This window comes from Anguilla anguilla, chromosome 6, assembly GCF_013347855.1.
Source record: "Anguilla anguilla isolate fAngAng1 chromosome 6, fAngAng1.pri, whole genome shotgun sequence".
Lineage (NCBI taxonomy): Eukaryota > Metazoa > Chordata > Actinopteri > Anguilliformes > Anguillidae > Anguilla > Anguilla anguilla.
Genome location: NC_049206.1, coordinates 14453681 through 14479143, shown reverse-complemented (window position 1 = coordinate 14479143; position 25463 = coordinate 14453681). Strand labels below are relative to the sequence as shown.

The 25463-nt window shown below is 42.4% G+C and overlaps 1 protein-coding gene across 1 annotated transcript; it reads left to right on the top strand.

Annotated features, from left to right (window-relative positions):
* The first annotated feature begins 1353 nt into the window (after positions 1 to 1353).
* Positions 1354 to 25224, top strand: LOC118229151 (BMP/retinoic acid-inducible neural-specific protein 3-like). The gene is made up of 8 exons (XM_035420860.1): positions 1354 to 2210; positions 10057 to 10339; positions 12841 to 13031; positions 17471 to 17661; positions 20006 to 20111; positions 21236 to 21472; positions 22764 to 22986; positions 23235 to 25224. Exons 2-8 carry the CDS (start codon positions 10104 to 10106, stop codon positions 24346 to 24348), a joined length of 2298 nt encoding a protein of 765 aa, XP_035276751.1. The 5' UTR covers positions 1354 to 2210; positions 10057 to 10103; the 3' UTR covers positions 24349 to 25224.
* The last annotated feature ends 239 nt before the right edge of the window (positions 25225 to 25463 follow it).

The following is a 25463-nucleotide window of genomic DNA, read 5'->3' as shown; positions in this document are numbered from 1 at the left end:
GCACTACTTCTTATTGGTCCACAGGTTATGTATGTCCCTTAAAACTGTACATATCAATAGTTGGATACTAAAAGATAACCTCTCAAACTGGGGACCAGTCAATTAATCAGATCAGTAAAATGTATATATTTTTTATCTTTATAATGCAGTTGCACCTATTCTACGCCCGTCTGATAAAATATTCATGTTATGGACAGTGACAAACTTTAACAATTTAAAAGACTTAGGACATTAATTCTGAGCACTTAACCAGGCTCACAAGTAAAAAATAACAGATAGTCCTGGCTAGGGTTTGGAGCATTGTTCTTGGAAACCCCAGGCCTTTTAAAAATCATTCTTGACTGGTCTCTGGAAATGAAAAGCTATTTAATTTGGACTGTTTTCAAATACTTTTTCTGGTCATTATAAAAAGTTATAAGGCCTGTTTTCCTTTAAATGTTGAGCCAGACCCTATCCTGCAAATGAATTTAATTTTATGCCCTTTTCCATTTATTTCATTCCAGGAAAGCTGATTGGTCAAACAGCAGGCCACTGCACCAAATGGCCAAACAGCAAAGAAGGCTGTTTATCATGCTTCACGGGTCTAGCAGTATATGGCACTAATACATATTCTCACTCTTTTAAAAACAGGACCACAGGCCATCCTCTTACCAGAGATAATGAGACTCCCTCCCATGCACTTTTTAAGGGAAATTTAAGCAATGCCTTGGAGAAGCAGGCGAGAGGGGAGTGAGGTTATATCAGGCTACAGAGTCTGTAAAACACAAGTATAATTAAGAGGCATGAAGTGTCATGTTTTTTTCCGCGCATAGTGCTTAATAAGAAGTGAGCTGTTGAAGGAGGTCCTTTGACTTGATCTGAATTTCAATTTTCTCTAATCTGGGCGGTCAAATGCCACACAGGGTCTCGTAGACCGGAACAACTCAACTCTCGTTGACTTTGCCAATTATTGTGGTCTCCGTCCTGCGGAACCAATCTTTAAATGAAAGTATATATCGCATTACCCTTCAAATTAACAACGCATTTGACATTTAAATTGAACCTTTACAACGAACAGGCTTTTTCCTCACAATTATATTTTTAATGCTAATACTGTATTTTGATAATAGTTTTTAAATTAGGATACTTTGAGATCATTTAGGCTCATCTATTTACGTAGTATTTTTTTAAATTATATTTATTACACGTTTAGAGTATATTTGCATCATGTTGCTGTAGCTATTCCTATCAGCATTTATAATTTAACTCCCCCTTGAGAACTGAGCTCCGTCTCCACGTATTATGACTAGAAAAGCTAGTAAATTCTTAAGCCTGGAGGTGAGCCAGCGCATGAACCACCGCTGCTCTCTGAGCTTGCCGGAGGTGGATGACAGGCTGTGCGTTTCGCGGGGAGCCGTGCGAAAAGCACAATGAAACAGGAGGACGTGTTGCCTGTTCCCTGTTTGTTGGTTTAATCGAGTGGATAAGGAACAAAATATTATTGCTTTATTAATATCATGATAGTAAATACAATAGCATAAATTACAGTATTAGAACATAAGGACAGCTTGCTGTTCACAGTAAGCTACACCCTCTATTTAGTTTGCCGAACAGAAAAAACTGACTCAGGATTAAATTGAAATGATTTGCTGTATCAAACTATGGATAGAGCGGGTTAAAAGTGTGGTTTGAGCAGAAGTGTGGCTTTGAAGGACCATCGTGACTGTCACGCACGGTTAGCTCTGAAAGTGGGGTCTTTGCAGCGCGAGGCTTGCATCCAAATATTTCGCAAAGAACAGTATTGGTGACAGGCGGGGAGGAGGAAGGTGGGGGCGCGTTTTTACGCCTTTCCTCGAGATGCTACCGGCGTCCGTTCAGCGAAATGTATTATCGCGGTGCAAAGTTTCACCTCTGAAAACTTGCCAGTGAAGAGCAGCATTTCTTTCCATTCAAAATGTTTGATACACGGGAGCAACCTGCGCTACGAGTCTGCCGGGGCTATGATCCATTCCATGGCGTTATGGGCGATATATTTTCCAAGTGAAACATTGCAAGTAGCCTACTTCAGAATTTGTGCGTTGGGATTCGGGGCTCGCCCCTCAACAGTCCGCAGTCGCCCCTGAAGAGTCGATTGACGCTGCGCTGTGAAATAAGCCTCGTCGAAAGGAGATTGTTTGATCGTCCACATTTAAATGAACTTGTAGGCATCGACGCATTCTGCCAACACTCAGGTAACATCACCAATTATCATCCATTGTAAATTGTTTGCTCGACACAGGTGAAATAAATTAAATAATTCCAAAATTGATTATCGTTTCTCAGTTTAAATGTAGATGCTCACAGTTTTTCAGGACTTCTTGGTGTCCCTTTGAATCGGCGAAATGCACGTTGGTTCATAGCGCAGTAAAAGGATATGCTCTTGAAATGCCCATGCGATAGTCTATGAATCGGGACCGGGCTGACTTCACATTCAGCATTTCTTACTCAACCTAAACATTTTTCAAGTAAATTAATTTTATGTACCCTGTACCTTTATGTGCCGATAACTGGTGATTGAGAATCATTTTGTCCTTCTTTGAAGTTCCGCAATTCACAATAGTTTTATTAATTCGATTAGGTTATGCATGGGATCACTGGGCTTTATGCAATTTTAATAGAAAAGCTGCATTTGTACGCGATATTACTATATATCTATATTGATATGTTTAGTTCTACGTTTTATTTTATTGTGGTGAAAGGGGCGCATGCTTACAGATCTTTTGGATACAAGACTGAGAGCGTACAATACATGTAATGATTTGTGCGGTTAGAATGTATCAGGTGATGACGATTTTCTGTTCAGGAGGCTTCCACGTGAGTGAAATGATGTAAGACATCTGTTAGTTCGGCTGACCTGGAAAGTGTTAAAAAAAAAAAATACTAATTTTCAACTCTGTGATTGTGAAGTCAAATTCAGGACAAGTAGTGGACTGAATTGCTAACTGGAAAAGTGCCAGTCTTGTCTGAGGTGCACAACCTGAAATTGGCTTCAGTTATGCTACAGCTCCAAGAGTGAAAAGCAAACTCCCCCCCAATATGTTGCTATTTTGTCCGATGCTGTTTGAATGAATGATGTGTGATGCTAAGTGTGTTTCAGTATCATATCCAGTAATGCTGATTAACTGTAAATTACGCATTTTTTGAACGCTGTGCCTAGACGTAATCAATTACGATATTTATAATGTATATGACTGGAACATAAGATCTAATACCTATTTAAATACATGCATGTTATGATTATTTACATATTAATATTCATATATAAAACTGTATAGTTCAATGTAGAAGTGACTGTTTCAGTCAGACATCTCGTATCTCTTTCCTTTGTCTTACACATCAGTAGCCTAAAATATTATTTCAGGAAATTGCCAGTTTAGTTATAATATTATAATTATAATAATAACAGTTTCAGATTAATCTGTAAGCATGTATATAAGGTTTGACATGGTATACAAAAGGGGCAATCAGAATACAGAATTATATGTATTATATGTTAAAAATCACAATAACAAAATGAAAACCTGACAGACAAATGTAGTAATGATAAAAACAATTGCAATATAAAAAGAATGACTGTATGTTCACTAAAAGCTAAAACAGAATCATATAAATGAAATGTACAATACCAACAGGAAAAACCACAGTAAACAGCAACAACTTTCAGTTGTAACAGTATATTATAAGTACAGTCAGAGCATACCATTCAAACAGTGAATTCAGTTTGGCCAGATATTGTATTGAAATTAAATGTATACTGAACTTTAATTTTTTAAAAGACCTGTGTAATATTTCTAAATAGGCTGCATTTTGATAGCCTAAATTGTAATCATGTTTAAAAATGATACACATAACTCTATTATATTTGTTACATCAAAATCGAGAAGTTGGCAGAAAGCTGCTAAATGACCTTCAGAAGAGGGTGGAAACCTGGCCAACAACATTCAGTATAGATAATTTACCGTTCTGCACTTGGGTGATAAAAATTAAGACAGGATTATTTAAAAAAACAAAAAAATTAGTACTTGTTCAATGTTAAAAATATGAGAGTAGTAGTTGATCAAAGTCTGTCCGGGTCCAGGAATGGTGCTGTGGCATTATAAAAAAGGTGAACAGGATGATCTGATGTGAGATTAAAAAAGTTACACATAAATCAAAGGACAATATATTTATCTTACTTGATACCTTTGTCAGACCATATGGGTAGTTCTGGGCCCCAGACTGTAAGTAAGATAGGGAAGCTCTTGAAAAAGTACCAAGAAGGGCAACTAAATTGGTTCCTAGTATGAAAGGTCCTGGTATTAAAAGACCTAAAGGGCCCTTAATTGATTTGTTAATTCCACACAGATGCAGTATCAGGAAGCATTTATTTACACTGATAACTGTCAATGTGTGGAACAGCTGGCCAGGTGATTTAGCAGAGGCAGAGAACCTTTGTTGTGTTCAAGTTCATGCTTGACACAGCACTGGATACCATTTAGACCAGGTGTGCCTTATACATTGATTGCGATTGACCTGTCGATTGCTGGTAGTTCACGTATCATTTTTAAAAATGCATCAGTTAAAATTCTGATTCCTCCTGTTTTCATCCCTCTTCCCTATGGCTTTGGCCTGACAGACAGGTACACACGATTGACATGAAATGCGGCCTATCTGCTGTTGATGCCCATTCATGATATAGACACAATTGTCCACTCAAAATTCTCTGGTATGGTCAAGTAAACGTCCAATATTACTATATGTGATCATGACACAATAACTTTGCCAATGCATTTTATGGGGAAGAGCAGTCATGGAGGTGACACAATAAATCTGGTTCATTTTTAGGCAGGGAATTTCACTTTCAATATATGATACTAGCCTAATGATTTTACTTTCATGCCAGTACAGTTACAATTCTACTTATTTTGGAAATAGTTAAACTACACACATGCTACTGGAAAATGTAGTTAAGGTACTAGCTCTGCCCAACACTCAATAGAAATAGAACACTACACTAAAGAAATGTTGGATAGTGGTTGTACGCAATATTATTAAGTAGACTCAAAAATAAATCACTGGATTTACAAGCTATGGGCTTGTAATGTCAGGTCGGAGTAATTGATGAGAGAAATTTACTGGTACTTTGTAATTTGTAATGAATTGTCAATGACTCCCTGGTACGACATCGGTTCCATCTGGTTGATAGATCACGTCGGTCTGGCCATTCTGAAATTAGATCGCAAGCAAAAAAAGTGTGGGCACCACTGCTTCAGACTGACTGGTACTGACAAACTTACCTGGGTTGAGTGGACTGTTTAGTTATGTGTATTGACCTCATGTATTCTTTTATGTGTTCAGTTTATTAACATTCTGTTCTTCTTTTCAACCTTTGAATTCTATTATTTATCAGGAGTTCAATCATCTGTTAAGGATCAGTGAATGTGTTTTGACATTGGCACAAATGGGATTTTCCCTGTTATTTTGTTTGACAGTGGTATTATAAATGGTGCTGTAAAAATAAATATCAATGGATAAAAAGATCAGGACTGTTCAAGGCAGTATTGTGATGATGAATTGTTTACTTCAGTGTGCAGGTACTGCAGGTAAAAGCATATGAGTTAAGGATTTCCAGTATTATGTGCGTGAATACTCTCGCCCAATGCACGCTGGGATAGGCTCCAGCACCCCCCGCGACCCTGCTCAGGATAAGCGGGTATAGATAATGGATGGATGTGCATGAATAGCATGCTCATAATAAATACTAAGCTTAACACTGTAAAAGCATTAACAAGATTTAAGGAAATGTTGAATGGTTTTGTTTTACACATTGTAGGAGTAGGATCTTGGTGTTTATGATGCTATTGAGTCTTGTTAATCTTTATCAATTTTAGCAGATGTACTTGTGTCATGGACTTGTTGGAAATGAATGCAAACTTTTTGGGTTAAGAAACATATCTTGAAAGGTGCTTGATTTGCAGTGTCTTCAGCTAATATGTTTAATGGCAATTATAGGGCATTAAAAGCCCAGTACCCTAACGACTTAAGTCTTTGCTTGAATGTGGCCTTAAGGGAGCATCATTTGTGATGTGCTGCGTGAAATGCATTAGAGAAAGAGCAACTTCCACATTATAGAGATGGTATAGGCAACCCGGTCCTGAACTGGCAGTGATGTTTCTGCTTTTTGTTCAATCAGAAGTCAAAAGTGTCATTACTTGTGAGGTTTAGCGAACACAGACGTGCATGTTCTGGAGGTACAGTACTCAGCATATTCAAACTAGTGTGAATAGCCTGTTTTAAGCTTAGAATAATAGGTAAAACCGAACCGTCATGCTTGGAAGGAACAAACACAAGTACAGTAACATATCTGTCTCTCCAGGACCAGGGTTGCTTACCGCTGGTGTGGATTCCCCGCTGGGGTTTCTTGAACATGTCTTTTTAATTAAGTTTTTGTATTGGAGTGTGTCTGCTTACTCTAGAGACTCTTTAGTGACTAGCTTGGCTGGTAAGTCAGTAGGAAGCCCGGTAGGGGTAGTGAATGCTCACAACAAAAGAGATCTTGTATTATGATAAAATATATTTAGATAATTTTTTCTTAAAATAGTTATGGTAGTGCCATTCTTTATTGTAGTCTGCACTATACTGCTACATGGCTATTTAATAGCCTAACTCATTGAAGCTCATCTGTAAAATGTTTCCAAAAATTATGAGAAAGATTTTTTTTTTTGCTTATCAACCTTGCATTTATTGGTAACTTCAAATGATTTTGTGAATTAACTTGTCAATACAGTATGTCCGTACACATAATATACACTTTATGGTTAATGCAGAAAAGATTGCCTTTGTAAATTTGTTATTCTGTTCTGGAGATGTTCGGTTTAGATTTATCTTTGTGCAGGTAATTATGTTGATTTACTATTGTGCAGGTGATGGCTGCTGGTGTAGATTACTCTGTGTTCATAATGGCTGGCTTACATTTCTCTATACTTGTAATGGCTGGTGTTGATTTCTCTGGACTTGTAATGGCTGGCATAGATATTTCTCTATGTTGATAACTGGTATACATTTCTCTATGTGCTGGTATTTGGTTCACATTTCTCTATATGCTGGTATTTGATGTAGATTTCTCGATGTGTTGGTCCTGATTATTCCTGGCTATCAGAACATGCAGTGCCTCAGGTGTGGCAGACAGAAGTGTGCAGGTGTAGACAGCATGCCTAACAGGAAACAAGTGATTATCATGTAATATGACCTTATGAGAGATGCAGGAGAGAGCGAGAACTGAACAGGCTCAGACTCGTATGAATTATACATTTGCTGGAAGTGCAACAGCTTTAGAACCTCCAGTTCTCTGCAGCATGTATGTCATGACAGTTGTTCATGAGCTGTTTTAGACTTTTGCAAAATATGACTGACAAAATCTGCTTCTAAGTCTGATTGTGTGTTTTGTGCAGACTGTGATTTTTCTGACCTTTGTAACATTTTCCACTCCTGAAAAGCCTTAACAAAGCAATGTCAGGATGATCAGCTCCTCCACTTCATTGCTTTACAAATCAACAACTGTATAGCACTTGAGGGAAAAACTACAGGATATAGTTCCAGTACAGGCAGCATATGTTTGGCCAAAATACAACTTTTAGCATGAGTCCTCAAATGCTACAATAGGCTTGAGTCACCTTTTGTTGAGGGACAGTTGAGGAGGCATTTCAAGGATGGACCTGGCCAAAATCTGCAGTCTTCTAACAGCAGCCAAACCAGGGCTGAAGTGAAGCATGACATTGGCTGGCCTGGGGTGGGTGGGGAAGGACCTTCATATTAATTGCCTGAATCCCACCCTAAGAAGAGAAGTTACCACCAAACTTTAGGCTGCGTTCTGATATATCTGTCATAAATGGAAGCCATGCCACACAGATGCCTTCTCTCTGGTTGCTTGGAAACTTAGTTCTGCTTGCATGCTTATTCAGAAGAGCTGATTTGTCAGCATTTGGTTTTAAAGAAATGTATGCGAAAATACAGCCACCTTATCAGCATTAATTTTATCAGAGTGTTTGAAGAGGCTGATGTTAACCAACATGGGTGAATACAACTGAAATGCAGATGGGATTAGCTAAGTAGCTCTTCAAAAGCTTAACTGATTTCCAACTTTGCATTCTAGTGACACTCTGAAGTGGTGGATTAGATATTTAGCCAGGCAATTACGCAGTTATCATATTCAATAATGTTGCAGTCAAAACATTGCAATGTTATCAGTGTTTATATTACAGAACCTTTAGTATTATGTTAGCATTGTTTCCATGCAACGCTACTTTTTAGCTGCATTTTCAAACAATATTTTTTAAGATGCTATGCTATCCTGCAAGAATATCAGAATCATAATGTGAGTTTCAGTAATCATAGTAATGCAAGAAGCCTATTAAAAAGCAAATCCATATATTTATTTCTTTGGCAGACCATTTTGTTCAAAGTGCTTGATGAGTCAATATAGCAAAGGGCAAGTGCAAACACCTAGGGTAACTACAGGCACCAGAACACAGAGGAGGCAGTAACACAATAGGCATTTAGTGCAAAGCAGATCATCCTCAGTCCCTACTTTAGGGAATGAAATGAGATATTAAGCGCAAGTACGTGTCATGGTGCTCTTAGTACAAATCAATATCGCCATAAAAACGGAAGGAGCTTAAGTCAGATAGATAAAGCGGTACGGTTGTAGCTGTAGCCGGCAACTTGATTTCCAGGGCTGCTGTGAATAAAGGAGGACAGGACGTGTCTGTAGAGGTGCGCTTCAGCCCACGCCAGCAGACCGCCGGGCGTTCTCCAGGGAGCCGAGAAGCAGAGGAGCTGCCTCATCCTGGACGAGCAGGATACGTTTAATGGCTCTGAGACCCACCAGTGAGCTGCATTAGTCCAGGAGACACGGCGCTGAGCCCTGGACTAGGAGCGAGGTGGATACTGTTAAGGCTTAGTGATGATACGGACTCCTTATCTTTTGCCACGGAAATTGCTAGATTGACTGGACGCCATTCATATTCACGGCCTATTAGGAAATATTAAATTACCCTTGCTACCAAAATGAACATTTCATGTGTTCTGGGAATGCCCTCTTATTATGTTTATCTGTGTAATTTATATAATATTTGATGTGCTTTTCTGGTTGCTATCTGCGGATGTCCCCAAGTGCTCCTTTTATGGGGTGACAAACAGATTTTTATAAGAGACCTTTCTTTTGTCAACTTTATTTCCACCAAATCAATCCTGAAGGGCTGGGCGGCCATTCCTTTAAAATGTGCTTTTCTTATGTCCTTGATATTTTAGCTTTTCGAGAGGCTCATGGTGAGGCAACACAAGGCTATAGAGTTTGGGCATGTCAGACATTCCCAGGGTCGAGTCCTCTGTCAGAATCACAATAATGGCATTCTACAAAGTGAACGTTTCACACTGTGAGCTTATACCCTTGGAGATAAACCTGAACGACATGTGTTCTGCTTATCCTCATGTGTCCAGGTTTTTATGCATTCACACATTCAGGTAAATACACATCCTGCTGTGCGGATCTTAGACAGCAGCATCCTCAGTCTTACTTCAGCTCCAAAAGTTCATATGAGTCCAACGGGGACCGCATGTACTCTATGAGAATTCAAATTTCCCTGTCAGAGGATATTTAATGCTGAACATTTGCTGTCTAACCACCACCCTGATGCGATGAGCTTTTAGAAGCAGCACAGCTGGAGTTCTGTCTGTAATCATACTAACAAAAGATCATCGGAATACCTAATTAACTGGCCAATCCACCCACCCAGACCTGGCATTTACCTACAGTACGTGGACAGATAAACTTGCATACTCGATCAGTCGTATCATATGCATGTGTGCAAAACAGATTTGTGAACAAACACAAATTTATCTTGGGAAAGGTCATTTCCCCCCGATCGCTGGCAGTGCCCTGCAGGGTTATGAAGGATATTTCCCTTGATTCCTGGCAATGCCCTTCAGGCTAAGGAGGGATTTTCCCCTTGATTGCTGGTAGTGCCCCGCAGTGTGATTTAAGATGTTTCCCCTCCACAGGTGCGGGATTGTCAGGAGAATGAAGGAGTTGGGGCCTGAGCTGAAGCATGTTCTGGTCGTGGAGAGGCCCTCCCGCTCCTAGATGGCTGGCCCTCATGGTGCTGTCCGAGTGGGCCACCCTGAGCCTGCACTGCTGGGTCCTGGCCGTCCACGGCTCCGCCGGTCTGCATGAGCCCCTGGACTGGCTCCTGTCGGAGAGGGGCCCCTTCCATCAGTCCCAGGAGTACACCGAGTTTGTCCAGCGCCACCAGCAGGGCTTCACCACACGCTACAAGATCTACAGGTGGGTACTGCCTGTCCATATCAGCTACACACTACTATATCTACAGGTGGGTACTGCCTGTCCATATCAGCTACACACTACTATATCTACGGGTGGGTACTGCCTACCCATATCAGCTACACACTACTATATCTACAGGTGGATACTGCCTGCCCATATCAGCTACACACTACTATATCTACAGGTGGATACTGCCTGCCTATATCAGCTACACACTGCTATATCTACAGGTGGATACTGCCTGCCCATATCAGCTACACACTACTATATCTACAGGTGGGTACTGCCTGCCCATATCAGCTACACACTACTATATCTACAGGTGGGTACTGCCTGCCTATATCAGCTACACACTACTATATCTACAGGTGGGTACTGCCTGCCCATATCAGCTACACACTACTATATCTACAGGTGGGTACTGCCTGCCCATATCAGCTACACACTACTATATCTACAGGTGGGTACTGCCTGCCTATATCAGCTACACACTACTATATCTACAGGTGGGTACTGCCTGCCCATATCAGCTACACACTACTATATCTACAGGTGGGTACTGCCTGCCCATATCAGCTACACACTACTATATCTACAGGTGGGTACTGCCTGCCTATATCAGCTACACACTACTATATCTACAGGTGGGTACTGCCTGCCCATATCAGCTACACACTACTATATCTACAGGTGGGTACTGCCTGCCCATATCAGCTACACACTACTATATCTACAGGTGGGTACTGCCTGCCCATATCAGCTACACACTACTATATCTACATGTCGGTACTCACTGCCTATGCCAACTACATGCTTCAAAATCTACAGGTGGGTACTGCCTGTCTGTATTAACTACATGCTATAAGATTTATAGGTGGATACTGCTTGTTTGTTTCAACTATGTGCTAACAAGATCTACAGGTGGGTAGTCAGTTCCTATGTCAATTACATATGACAAGATCTACAGGCGGGTCCTGCTTGCCCATATAAACTACATGCTACAAGATCTGCAGGTGGGTACTGACTGCCTCTGCTATTGTCCCTGCATCCACCACCTGTACACTACAAGATTTAGGTGTACTGTATGCCATGTTTTTCAATACAGTTATATCATCTGAAATAATCCCATACTATTATAATATGTAGTTTTGGAAAAAAAATCTCATTTGTTTTGGGGCTGGTAAAACTGTTCAAAATGAATTTTCAGGCCATTCAGCCACAGTGTGTCAGAACTGCAGAAGGTTGTAGGTATTTGGCTCTGTACCCTCTACTCCATGCGTATCGTAAAAGCTCCTCTTTTATCTCTTCCTTACACTTGCCACACAAGACTGATGGCATCAGTGCGCGTGTGCATCAGGTCAAGATTGAATCTTGGCAGGACCATTAAGATGTTTATCCAATTAGATTGCACTCTGAAAGGTGGAGTGTCTATCACTTATCCCTTTGTTGTGAAGGTTGCAGATGTTTAAAGCTAAGCTAGATGGATGAGTTGTGTATGTGTCAAGTACTTGCAGCTTACTTACACTTTTTATTTGTAGCACATCTCACTGGAAGCAGCCTACTGCAGGAGCCAGTTCATACAATTTAGGGAGAATTATGTCAGTGGTTGGTTCTCTGGCAGTCTGCACTATACTGTGATCACTTTCCAATTAACTCAGTTTGCAGCAAGTTCAAAATTGCTGATGCATGTGTTTGAAATGATTCATAAAACTTTGTAAAAAAATATCTTGAAAATTATGGTTGAAGCACATTGTGGTTAGACTGAAGTTCATTTGAGCTAAAAGTAATGAAATATGTTCTGTGAATTGTATAGAGTCTGTTCTTTGATACAAAAGTATGTGGACACCTGACATTCAACATCTCATCCAAAATTATGGGCATTAATATGGAGTTGGTCCACTCTTTGCTGCTATAACAATGTCCACTCTTCTGGGAAGGCTTTATACTAGATGCTGGAGTATTGCTGCAGGGATTTGCTTCCATTCAGCCAGAAGAGCATTAGCGAGGTCAGGCACTTTATGGGCAATTAGGCCTGGTTCGCAGTGTGCTTTCCAATTAATCTCAGGCCAGTCAAGTTCTTCCACACCTTTCTGAACAAAACCATTTCTATGTAGACCTCGCTGTGTGCCCGAGGGCATTGTCATGCTGAAACAGGAAAGGGCCTTCCCGAAACTGTTGGGGAAGCACAGAATTGTCTCAAATGTGATTGTATGCTGTAGCATTAAGGTTTGCCTTCACTGGAACTAAGGGGTCTAGCCCAAACCATGAAAAACAGTCCCAGACCAAGGAGTGTCCAGGTACTTTTGGTGATATAGTGTATGTGTTCTATGCATAATGTGAATCTTGTGGAACTGTCATATTTATTTGGTTGGTCAAAAACAGCTTCCATTTTGTTTACCAGTTTAGCAGCATGTTTTGTTATAAAAGGTGTGTGTGTGTACGTGTACATGTGTGTGTATGCACGTGTGTGTGTGTGTGTGTTTGTGGTTTTTTTTTTACAGGGAGTTTGGGCGATGGAAGGTGAACAGTCTGGCGGTGGAGAGACAGGACTTCCTGGATGCTCCCCTCCCCCTCGCCCCAGAGTTTGTGAGCAGCGTCCGGCTCCTGGGCCGCCGCCCCACCATGCAGCAAATCACAGAGAACATCATCAAGAAGTTTGGGACACACTTCCTGCTGTCTGCCACCCTGGGGGGTAAGGAACCGTGGAGTTAAGACATCCATCTATGTCGCACATGCTTTCACAATGTGTGAAAGTATAAGATCACGACTGTCTAATTAGGGATATATCTATGGTACATGACCTGTGGCCATGACAACGTAGTGGTGAGCTCATACTTTCACAATGTGTGAAAAAATTAATCACTACTGTCTAATTTGGGATATATTTATGGCACATGACCTGTGGCCATGACAACGTAGTAGTGCGAACACACAATATCAGAGTGCTATGCTCATAGACGGTTAAAACAGCATTCATTAGGACTGGCTGAATTGAACGAGGGTACATGTGAACATTCAGGACCTGCACTCAGCCTTGTCGAGGCTCCTTTGAATTCTCACCCCTGCTGGTGGAACAGGTTTCCAGCGAATGCTGGCCCAGCAGGGTCGCTCAAATAGCAACCTTTTCAGACTGCGTCTCGGTGCCTGTGCCCAGACCCTGCTCATCCCTGTAGCACTAACTAATAAACTGCAACCGCTGTGCTTACTGATGCACTTTTTGATTGCTGTAATAGCACTTTTACTGCTGGCTTCTTTTCGCTCTTCCCTATTCAGTGGCACTTGCGTGTGACAGTGTGTTTATCACAGCAATTCCTCATTATGATGACACTCACTTTCTATCCTCTACACCCCTGTGTTCGGTTTGGGTCAAATTGACCCATTTTAAACATTTAGGAAAGGAGTCATGATGCTTTTGAGAGACGTATTTCAAAACGGGTGACTGAAACAGTGTAAATTTGGTTTGTGTTACTAGTTTATATTGATTGGAATTGAGATAAAGATAATATACTTTGAGTATTTTTACATACATTTTATTTTTGTATAAATAAATTCCAATTATGTCCCTGGTATATTTGACCGGGTCCATCTATAATTGGCTGCTATTTTACGAAATGTAAATGTCGATGTACTGACAGTAGGCTGTGTCCAGAGGGGCAGCTAAATAAACTGTAAGTTAGAATGGGAAATAAAAATGAGAAATTAGCTTTCAAGTGTGTTGTACCTTACAGCATACAGTGTATTATAAGAATCATTCGTGTGGTATTCTATGAATTACTTTTCCTTTAGGAAAACAAAGGGGCAACGTTACTTCCCTATATTTAACTGGTAACTCTTGATTTTAAACTAGCTGCTAGCTATCGGTATGAATAGCACTGCATAGTTCAGCTGTCAGGTCCAAGTGGAATTGGATGATTGAGGCGGATGTGGACTGGGTGAGGCCTACGCAAATAGGAAGGGTGAGTTGTGGGAGTAGTTGAAAGTTCAGGAAGTGGAGGCTGAGGATTAATGAGGGGACCCGCCAGTCCATACAGACCCCCCAGAGACTCGGAGCGAGGAGGTCTGAGAGAAATATGCTGACAGGTATGTGTCAGTGGCAAGCGTGGGCCAGGTGTAATTTAGTGGTAGGCAGAGGGTGACCTCGCTGTGTTTCCCCCGTATGAATCAAAATGGGCTCCAGACTGATGGCGTTTTTCTCTTTCCGTGCTTGTGTCTCCTTCAGTACCTCCACCTGTTCACTGACCATCTCTGTCTCGAGCTCTTGAAAGTAATTAATATGCTTAATTTAAAAAAATAAAGCTTCAAGCTTGAATGAGTTTAAAACTTTCACCCTGGTACGACACGGAATAGCTATCAGAAAAGAGGCCATTACTGTGATGTGCACATTATTTTACACGGAGTGAAGGAGGAACAGATAGATAAGATTGATGTGGAGCTGTTCGCCAGACTGGACAGCCTGGATTGATGGTTTTGAAGCGATAGCTGGAGGATAGGCTGTTTTTTAATTCCAGAAAAATAGAATGAAATGATTTATTACCACAGTAGGCACTCGCAATATTATGGTGACAGAGATGAATGAAGCAAACATGTCTCATGTTTGTTTCCTTTCTACGTTTTACATATATGCGCATGCCATGACAATGTCAGAATTATCTAACCACACTATATGATTACAACAGAATTTTGTAGTGCCTGTTTGGCTATGCCATCTCTTGTTCAATGGTACGTCTTACACTTACTAATATGGTTTATCTGGAACTAATTTTTTTCTGGACAATTGTTGGTAAACCGTCTCACACTGACTGAACTTTGACCTCTTGAAGGCTGTATAAGAAACCGATGCCATTGTGTAAGCTTAGCCTTTTAAAGGTTTTTAAAAAAGAATAATTTGTAACTTCTTTATAACATCCTTATTTTGGAACTTTTTTCCCCATATCAACTGAAAGCCTTAAAAACCCTGTCTGTGTTAACAGATACATGAACAAATGACAAATTAACACTGAAAGTTTTTAATTCAGCAATAAACTTATATACACAGGGTGTGACTATTCTGGGTAATTTATTACTTTTGATCCATTATTAGAACCTGTAATCATATGTCAATCGTGAGTGATTGGTTTCTTGCATGTAATATCAGCATTACCTAATTATACATAATGAAGTGCAAACAGTTTATAGCAGGTTAAACTACGGTTTGCACACAGTTAATTACGGGTTGCACACAGTTAATTAACGTTTTCTTTTACTGACGTACATTTAAACTTTGAGTTTAAAGGTACCTTACTAAAGGAAATAATAATAGCCCTGGCTACACATTAATATAATTTTTCCAACTTTAATAGGTGATGTAAAAAATATTTATACACCGTTTATTATGAGGATCTGTAAAACATATAAATAATGAACATGTGTATTTATTCATGTTAATAAATGTTTACATAAGTATTCTCACATTAAATATGCCTTAAATAAATATGCTTGCATTATTATTTCTATATTTGGGCAGTGAACAAAACTTCATTTATATGGTACATTTGTCTGAACAATAACCTCCTCTAACTTTAACCCAGTTCCCAATAAACTCAAGTCCTTGCCAAGTGCAGATTTATCAAAACGCTGAGAATGTGATCTCAGTCGTTGTTCTTGAAATGCGGTTACATGCATTAACAGACTTTTAAATGAGCAGCATATGGCTGGATACATAGGTTGCGTCATTCATCTCTGCCAGTACACTGTTGTGTGTAAGCCTGCTAAAGTAATCAATCATTTCATTCTATTTTTCTGAAATTAAAAAAACTGCCTATCCTCCAGCTATCGCTTCACAGCCATCAATCCAAGCTGTCCGTGTTTGGCATGTAGCTGCGCATCAATCTTATCCATCTGTTTCTCCCCTGCTCTGTGTAAAACAATGTGCAGAGAACCTCTGTTCTAATAATGGAGGCCTGCTGTATAAGGATATTGACACCCTTCTTGTGGGGTCATGGGAATGGTATTTCCCAACAGAACAGTCTGAAGGCCTTTTAGGTAATAGTATTTTTAGCTGCAATTTTCAGTGGCAATTGTTAATTATGATCATTATTAATATATGCAGTTTATTATTATTATGCCTTTTTATTAAAACTTTGTTGGCTTACAGTTTACTGCCAATTCATAAGGAATTTAAAAATGTTCCATCATATATTTTTCCTATACTACTAAATCACTCTATGCACTGTATTCTATATTTATCCAAATATGTTCATTAATGCTTTTATGCATTCCATAGTTTTCTCCCCAAGTCAGAATGCTCATTCGTAGTTTTAAGTGTATCCCATCAGTGCTGGTGTCCTCTGTCAGTTTGGGAAGGTTCTCACAAACACACACATCCTCCAAAATGCATGTAGCCATGCTGCAGCAATGCTGAAGCTTAGGCAGACTGTGAACCGCAGTGATGAGGGGAGGGTGCATTAAACTGCCACTGGCAACATGAAGGCTTACTGTGCATCACTACAAACACTACAGCCAGTTATGCATCGGAACAAACACTACAGCCAGCTACACATCAGAACAAACACTACAGCCAGCTATGCATCAGAACAAACACTACAGCTGGTTATGCATCAGTACAAACACTACATCTAGCTATGCATCAGAACAAACACTACAGCCAGCTACGCATCAGAACAAACACTACAGCCAGCTATGCATCAGAACAAACACTACAGCCGGTTATGCATCAGTACAAACACTACATCTAGCTATGCATCAGAACAAACACTACAGCCAGTTATGCATCAGTACAAACACTACATCTAGCTATGCATCAGAACAAACACTACAGCCAGTTATGCATCAGAACAAACACTACAGCCAGCTATGCATCAGAACAAACACTACATTTAGCTATGCATCAGAACAAACACTACAACTCGCTATGCATCACAACAAACACTACAGCCAGCTATGCATCAGGACAAACACTACAGCCAGCTACAGTATGCATAAGAACAAACACTACAGCCAGCTATGCATCAGAACAAACACTACAACTAGCTTTGCATCAGAACAAACACTAAACACTACAACCAGCTATGCATCAGAACAAACATTACAACTTCCTGACCCTGACCCCTGCTCTGTTGCTCCCTCCTCCAGGGGAGGAGTCTCTCACAATCTTTGTGAATAAGAGGAAGCTGAGCCGGGAGGGCGTGGTGAAGGAGGGGGACGGAAACCGCACTGTGACCACGCTGGAGACCCTACACCAGCTCGCTGCTTCCTACTTCATAGACCGGGAGAGCACCCTTCGAAGACTGCACCACCTGCAGATAACCACCTCTGCTATCAAGGTAAATATTCACTCCTCCTATTCTATTTCACATTGCCCCATTCCTCATTCACTCCTGTTCCATTTCACACTGCCCCACTCCTCATTCACTCCTGTTCCATTTCACACTGCCCCACTCCTCATTCACTCTGTTCATTTCACACTGCCCCACTCCTCATTCACTCCGGTTCCATTTCACACTGCCCCACTCCTCATGCACTCCGGTTCCATTTCACACTGCCTCACTCCTCATCCACTCCTGTTCCATTTCACACTGCCCCACTCCTCATTCACCCCTGTTCCATTTCACGCCACCCCACTCCTCATTCGCTCCTGTTCCATTTCACACTGGCCCTATTCCTCATCCACTCCGGTTCCATTTCACACTGGCTCTACTCCTCATCCACTCCGGTTCCATTTCACACTGCCCCACTCCTCATTCACTCCTGTTCCATTTCACATGGCTGTTATCTTTGTGTTACTCACTACATAGTGGTCTTGTGCTTCAGCTACCCAATGGCTGTGTAAGTTTATTTTGTGCACCATCCCTGTGTCTTATATTCAGGCCAGTGCTTGATGTCAAAAATAAATGTTTTTAGTAAATTATGACATAGCCTCTTTGCAGTCTAGTGTATAATACCATCATTTTTTCCCTTCTGAATGTCAAAGCAGATAAAGCAGGCCCTCCCAATCAAGAACATGCTGCAGAAAAGATCATTCACTCATACACAAAGAGATGAACTGTGCTGTCAGGAGGATTGTGAGACCAGTCATGTCTGATAAGCAGCTTGTCTGAAAAAATTAATCTACATGAATGAAGGGTACACTGGAAGAAGTGCTGAGGTGTACTTCTGCTTCCCCCCCCCCCCAAACTCCTGCTTACTTGCATCCATTTGTCAGGGGCTGTTCCCTGCACATTTACTGCATCAACAGTTTCTATCTTCTGTCTCTATAGCAACTGTAGTGTCTGCATGTTTGTGTGTATGCCTGTGGGTGTGCGTGTGTATGTGTATTTGTGTGTGTGGGTGTATGTGTGTGTGTGTGTGTGTGTTTTTTTTTTCTGCACCTCTGCACCTTGAACTGATGCACTTGTACGTCGCTCTGGATAAGAGCGTCTGCTAAATGCCTGTAATGTAATAATGTAATGTAATGTGTGTGTGTGTGTGTGTGTGGTAGAGAGAGAGAGAGAGAGTGTATGTGTGTGTTTGTGTGTGTTCGCGTGTGCATGTGACAGACAGAGTTATATCTGACTGATTGGTGCATAATCTAAAAGGAGGGCAATGGAGAAATGCTCTGAATCAAATCTCCTCCGTTTTAAAAATATCCAGTTTGTACATTTGGAGAATGTCCAGTGAAAGAACGTGTTCAAAAGCAGAACAATTAAAGGATACCATGTCTGTACAGACTGTACTTGTTGTCCTGTGAGGATTGATACTGTACACAGTACAACCTTGTGGGGAAGAGATCCACCATGAGCACATCACTTACACTGATGCTAATCCCCGGGGTGCACACTGCACTTGTTCTGGTACCACTTGTTCAGACATCACTTATGCCAGGCAGTGGTCTCATTTTATAGCCATCATCTACAGCCACAACCCAGTTATTTTAAATGGAGGATTTTTCCGGAGTGTTCTAACACACGGCGCTGCCGGTGTTCCTGCCTCTTGTTGCTGCTGCGGCTTAAGATCGGAACGCGGAGTGCTTGTAGGTGCAGGGTTCAGGCCGGCAGAGAAAGCGGGGCTTGGAGCAGGGGCCGGCAGCCGGAGGGTGGGTTGGCCGGTTACAGACCGCTGATCACAGGCTGAATGAAAATGGATTTTGGGCAAAGGTCAGAACTCCAGGCAAACAGTACGCGCGGGTTTAAAGCGGGAGGTTAAATAGCATTTTATATGAGAGCCTTTGTGCCCCGTGCCATCAGTGAAATGATCCCGGCTCCTTGATTAATTTTAGCGGCGGCGAGATTGAGTTTAAAAGGGCTGTGACCTCAGTGCAGTAATGTGATTAAAATTACATCTGATAAAAAGGCCTGAACCACCATAGCTCAAAGCGAGGTTTCCATAGCCGCCATCCGTCAAATCAACACGAGGTTCCCATAACTGCATTCTTCAGCTCAACGCAAGGTTCCCATAACCGCATTCTTCAGCTCAACATGGGGTTCTCAACACCATCCATCTTTTCAGCACGGGGTTCCCATAAACCACATCCAACTGCTGAACGCAGGGTTCCCATAACTGCCATCTATCAGCTCAACACAAGGTTTTTTGTTGGATTATGGTTATGAGAACCCCACGTAGAATGTATATTGTCTTAAAGCAGTATGTTTCGGTACCTCTTTAGATTCCTTTGATACTCTTCTTGCCTAGGTAACAGAAACAAGGACTGGTCCTCTTGGATGCAGTAACTACGACAACCTCGACTCTGTCAGTTCTGTCCTCGTACAGAGTCCTGAAAACAAAGTCCATTTACAAGGTATGTATAGTTCAAGCTGCTGTGTTTTTAGCGGCTAGGCTTTATGGCCTGCAGTTCATTCATCATGGTGAAAGATGGCACAACAGCCTCCTCATCAAGCCACTCTTTGTGCAATCACAAAAGTCATCACTTGATCCTTACCTGGATCATGCCCATTTATTCTAACTGCATAATAATGAAATACTCACATTTCCTGTAACAGCAGTATTCATAATGTGGCAACAACATGATATTTACCAGTAACAGAATATGATTTATCAGCTTTTTGTTTGTTAATAAAATATTCTCAATCAAAAATGCCCATTGACACTTGAATGTTTTGAAAATGTTTGCTCTTACTAATAAGCAACAGTAAGACATTTCTGAGTTTGTCTATAAAGCAACTGAAAAACCATCTAACATCTAATGAAAATCTAACATCTCCTCTTCATGTACTTATCTCTCCCACGTGCACAGCTCTCTCACATGCACACATGCACACACATACACACACACAATGACAGGAGGGAAGCGGGCTTTGAGTTGGACAGATTAACGGTCACTAATGTGTCCTCTGTGGGGCTGTGGCAGAGAGCGTGTAGTATTCATGCTCATGTTGTTCCCTGTCTGTTTGGGAATTGGGTGTCAGTTCATCTAGAAACATGACACTATCTGCTTCATGGGCAGCATCGTGGTGGCCATTTTGGAATAAAATGTGGGCTAATTTGTTAACAGAGCAGCAGCAGTAAATCTCTGGGCTGTATTTTTTATCACTGGGGTGGGCATATTGTGTGGGAGGACTGCAGCTGTAAATTTGCCCTCGTTCATTAGATTCACTGGAGAGGTTCACAAGCGGGCATTAAATCTCCCAGTGGCGTCTTCCTGACATTAGATTCCATTATCGCTAGGAGCCGTCACACAACGCGCTATGGCCGGTGTTAATCGTTCCGTCCTGTCACGGTGCTCAGTACATAGGGCATATTCCCACCTTTAAAAGCACTGTGTGTTGGGACACAATGTGTTTCTTGAATTTCTCTGCTTTTTCAGCTTTGTTAACTCTTAGGACCTGGTAGTGTATGCTTCTGAATTGCATTGCAGTACCATCATTTTTGGGGTTTGTGTCATTTTTACATTTGTTTGCGCAGGTCTGCAGCTGATTCTCCCTCTTTACCTGCGAGACAGCTTCATCAAAGCTGCCCTCAGCTACATCACCTGCAACTCTGCTGGGGACTTTGTGTGCAAGGACAATGACTGCTGGTGCCACTGCTCCCCCAACTTCCCAGAATGCAACTGTCCTTACACAGACATCCAGACCATAGAGTATAAGCTGTCCCAGCTGAGAGAGATGTGGGAAAGTCACAATACGGAGTTTGAGGGCTCAGGTGAGGCCTTAACTGTGCTCAGATTACTGGTGACTTGGCTGTTGCAGTAACCAGTGCATTTGTTTTTTAATAGATTCAGAAAGGAAGCGACTAAGCAGCATTTATACTGAAATTTGTGGATTCCATCTTTTCAGAAGGAAGGTTCCACAGGACTCAAACACATGCTTATTACATTGTTCTCTTGGAGTGTTTTTTTTTAGGTTTAAATGGCTGAAGTCACGTTTCATTTTACTATTTAAAGAACTGCTTCATTTGTGTGTGGCTTTATTATCTTGTTTGACTCTTGCTGCCCTCCCCATTTGAATCTACTGTTAATAAAGCTAGTTCTCACCTGTACCCACTGTTGGTAAATGGATGCAGATCAGGTCTATGTGTATCTCTTCTATGAAAGCCTACTGCAGATCCAACCTGAATCTGCAAGCTTTTTGTCATCTTTATAATGATGTACTGGAGTCTTTAACATTAACTAAGACTATCAATATTGGATTAAATTTTAAAGAATTACACATTTAAAACTTAATCACATGAAAATTATGATTACATTTTATTGTCTGCACATTCCCTGTACTTGTTATTAAAATGAAAGTTCAATAGATCATGTTATAAACTTAATTGCAGAGGGAAGATTAACAGCGAACGGTGTACATCTGTCTGTGAGGAAAAGAGATCATTGAGAATGTTTGTTTATGTTCTCATTCATCTGATAACATAATATTTTATCTTGGTGACTCACCCTGCCAGTGCTCTTCTATGATGTGGTTGTGCAGTTGGGTAACCAATCCTGACTTTATGGCATAATTGGCCATACATTTATTGCTGTAATAATTGACCTGGGAGCACAGGTTTCAGTCCATGAATAAACTGTCTCATCACACACCAGCGACCCCTTGTGGTGCAACGGATGCATGCAATCTGTCTGCACAAGCAGCAGAGGTGGAAAGTCCAGGGGTTAGAAGATGACAGTCCTGCCATGCATTTCTTCCACCCATGAACTCACTAATGATTTCACTAATTAGTCCTACCTAAACCTGGGGAGGACTTTAACTTTCTGAACCTGGAGTTTCCACCTCTGACAAGCAGAACATAAAGTGCACTTCACCAAAGCAGTTACTGTGCTCCTCTGGTGGACTGCAGAGTGAAAAGAAGCATCTTCTAAAATCAAGCTTTGATGAAGAGCAAGTGCTTGTCCATGCCCGCTAGATTGACTGAGGAGGTTGCAACAATGAGACTGGCTTATGTGTGGAAAGCGGTCTCTTGCAGTCTCTACGATTGCTGTCACTTTTTCCCCCAGATGAGTTCCGGGCCTTCGTGAAGAGACTGCCCCAGGACCACCTGCTCAACATGTCCGCCATTTTCCAGCTGTGGAATAAAGACATCCATCTGCAGCGCCTCTACAAACAGCTCGAGGGAAACCTACAGCAGGTCTACAGCAAGACCCAGAGCATGATCCAGAAACTCTTCAGCATGAGCAAGCGCTGTGACAAGCAGCCCCAGTACCGGCTACCCAGAGAAAGGTGGGTGAAACCAACCAACCAGCTTATCAGTTGCTCTCAACATTACTGCTTGTTACCCAATCTGTATAACATATAGTACCCTGAAAAAACAGATCTGTGATGTGTGTATGTGTATTGGTGGTAGCAGTAGCACCAGTAGTAATTGTACTGGCAGCAGCAACAGTAGCTGAGGTAGAGGTGGTAGTATTCATGTTAGTAGTACCAGTAGTAGCAGGTGTATGTACTCTGCTGGTGTCTGATTTTCACAGGCCTCTGGCCTACTGGCTGAAGCTGGTTCAGTCCCTGCTGTACTGTAATAAGAATGGGCTGCTGGGCACATTTAACGAGGAACTGCAGACGTGCGCCTGCCCCTTGGAGCAGGAGTGCCAGGGACCGCTGCCCTGTCTGGTGGGCGAGGGTCCCGGCTGCGCGGCGTGCACCCTGGACAGCCCAGCCACCTGCAGCGGCTGCAACCCGGGCTACGTGCTGGTCTCGGGGGCCTGCCGCCCCCAGGTGTCCCAGTCCCCGGAGCTCTACCTGGGCCTGGAGACGGACTTCCAGGACCTGGAGCTCCGGTACCTGCTGCAGAAGCACGACAGCCGCCTGGAGGTGCGGGCCATATTCATCAGCAACGACATGCGCCTGGGCAGCTGGTTCGACCCGTCCTGGAGGAAGCGCATGCTGCTCACGCTCAAGAGCAATAAGTACCGCACCAGCCTGGTGCACATGCTGCTGGGCCTGACCGTGCAGGTGTGCCTGACCCGCAACAGCACCCTGGAGCCTCTGCTCTCCATCTACATCAACCCGTTCGGGGGGAGCCACTCGGAGAGCTGGCTGGTCCCCGTGGGCCAGGGTTCCTTTCCGGACTGGGAGAGGACTAACCTGGACGGGGCCCCCCAGTGCACCAACTGGACCCTGACCCTGGGCAACCAGTGGAAAAGCTTCTTCGAGACGGTGCACATCTACCTGCGCAGCCGCATCAAGTCCACCAACGCCCTGGGCAACGAGACGGTGTACTACGAGCCGCTGGAGTTCACCGACCCGTCGCGCAACCTGGGCTACATGAGGATCAGCGGGGTGCAGTCGCTGGGCTACAGCATGCCCTTCGACCCCGAGGCCATCCACGAGCTGATCCTGCAGCTGGACTACCCGTACACGCAGGGCTCCCAGCACTCGGCGCTGCTGCAGCTGCTGGACATGCGCGACCGCGTCAACATGCTGTCGCCGCCCGGCCCGCAGCGCCTCGACCTCTTCTCCTGCCTGCTCCGCCACCGGCTCAAGCTCTCCGCCAGCGAGGTGGCACGCATCCGCGACGCCCTGCGCGGCTTCGCCAGGCAGCTGCCCCACGGCATGGACTACGAGACCGCCAAGCTGTGCAGCTAGCCGCGAGACCGCCAAGTTCCGCGGCAGACTGCCTGCTGGGATACAGTACGGGGGCTTGAGGACTCCTGCAAGTGTCTGTTAGAGTCTGAATGGGAACAAAACATTTTCACTTGACAATACATGGGATATATGGAAACCAGCCTCTGATTTCCATATTAAACAGGTTTGTTGCCACTGCTTCTTTTGGATAAGAATGCCCTTGTGGTAGTACTCTGTGGGCTACTTGGATGCCGTACAATAAAAAAAGATCCTGTCTGTCTGTAGCACTGGGCAGATTTGACCATTGCATAGTGAAAGTGCTATATGGTTCAGAAAAGCAGAATGCGAAGAACTACTACTTCAGTATTCTAACTGCATTGCGTGCGCAATAGTGTCAGCTTGCCCTGCATTTTTCTGAGTTGGTTTAATGTCCTAACAGTCTTTCAAAGGTATTACAGTGGTGTTTTATGCTGACGGCAGCTTTCCAGCAGTCGTTGTGTTTGGAAAGTTGTCAATTTATTTGTGTTGTCTTCATTCAGAGCACATTCCCTCAGTCTGGATTTTTTGCTACGAGATCACCCGTTAGAAACAAAGGCACCACATGCTGCAATGCTATGCTAATGCATTCATTTTGAGCTAGTTAGGCATTCTAAATAAAATGTGCAGAACCTTTAGAAGTCATGTTGTATGTGTTGATGCTAGAGTTATGATCTGCTGCTCATCAGATGCTGTTCCAGGACAGAATTGCTCCAGCTTTGAATAGCCGTCATGCTAATCGTTCTGTGTGAACACTGTTGCATCCTTCCAATAGGAGCTCAGTTCATCAGCCCTGGGAATTTTGACTTGATTTATATGGTTTATGGAGCGAACTAATTCAATAAAGTACATTCTTACAAAGTGTGTTGGTTCTGCTTTTTCACACTTCCACACACCTGACAGACATGACACAGGTCCAGGGTGTGGCTTTTTCTTCATTATGACATCATGTCAAATGTTTAACTTATCTGCCATCATGACATCATGCACAATGCATTGCTTTAAACAGATTGGATGGGTACCTTTGTTTTTTGTTTTTTTGTTTTTTTTTGGGGGGGGGGGGTTCAATTGCAGCACACAGCAGACATGATTGATGACAA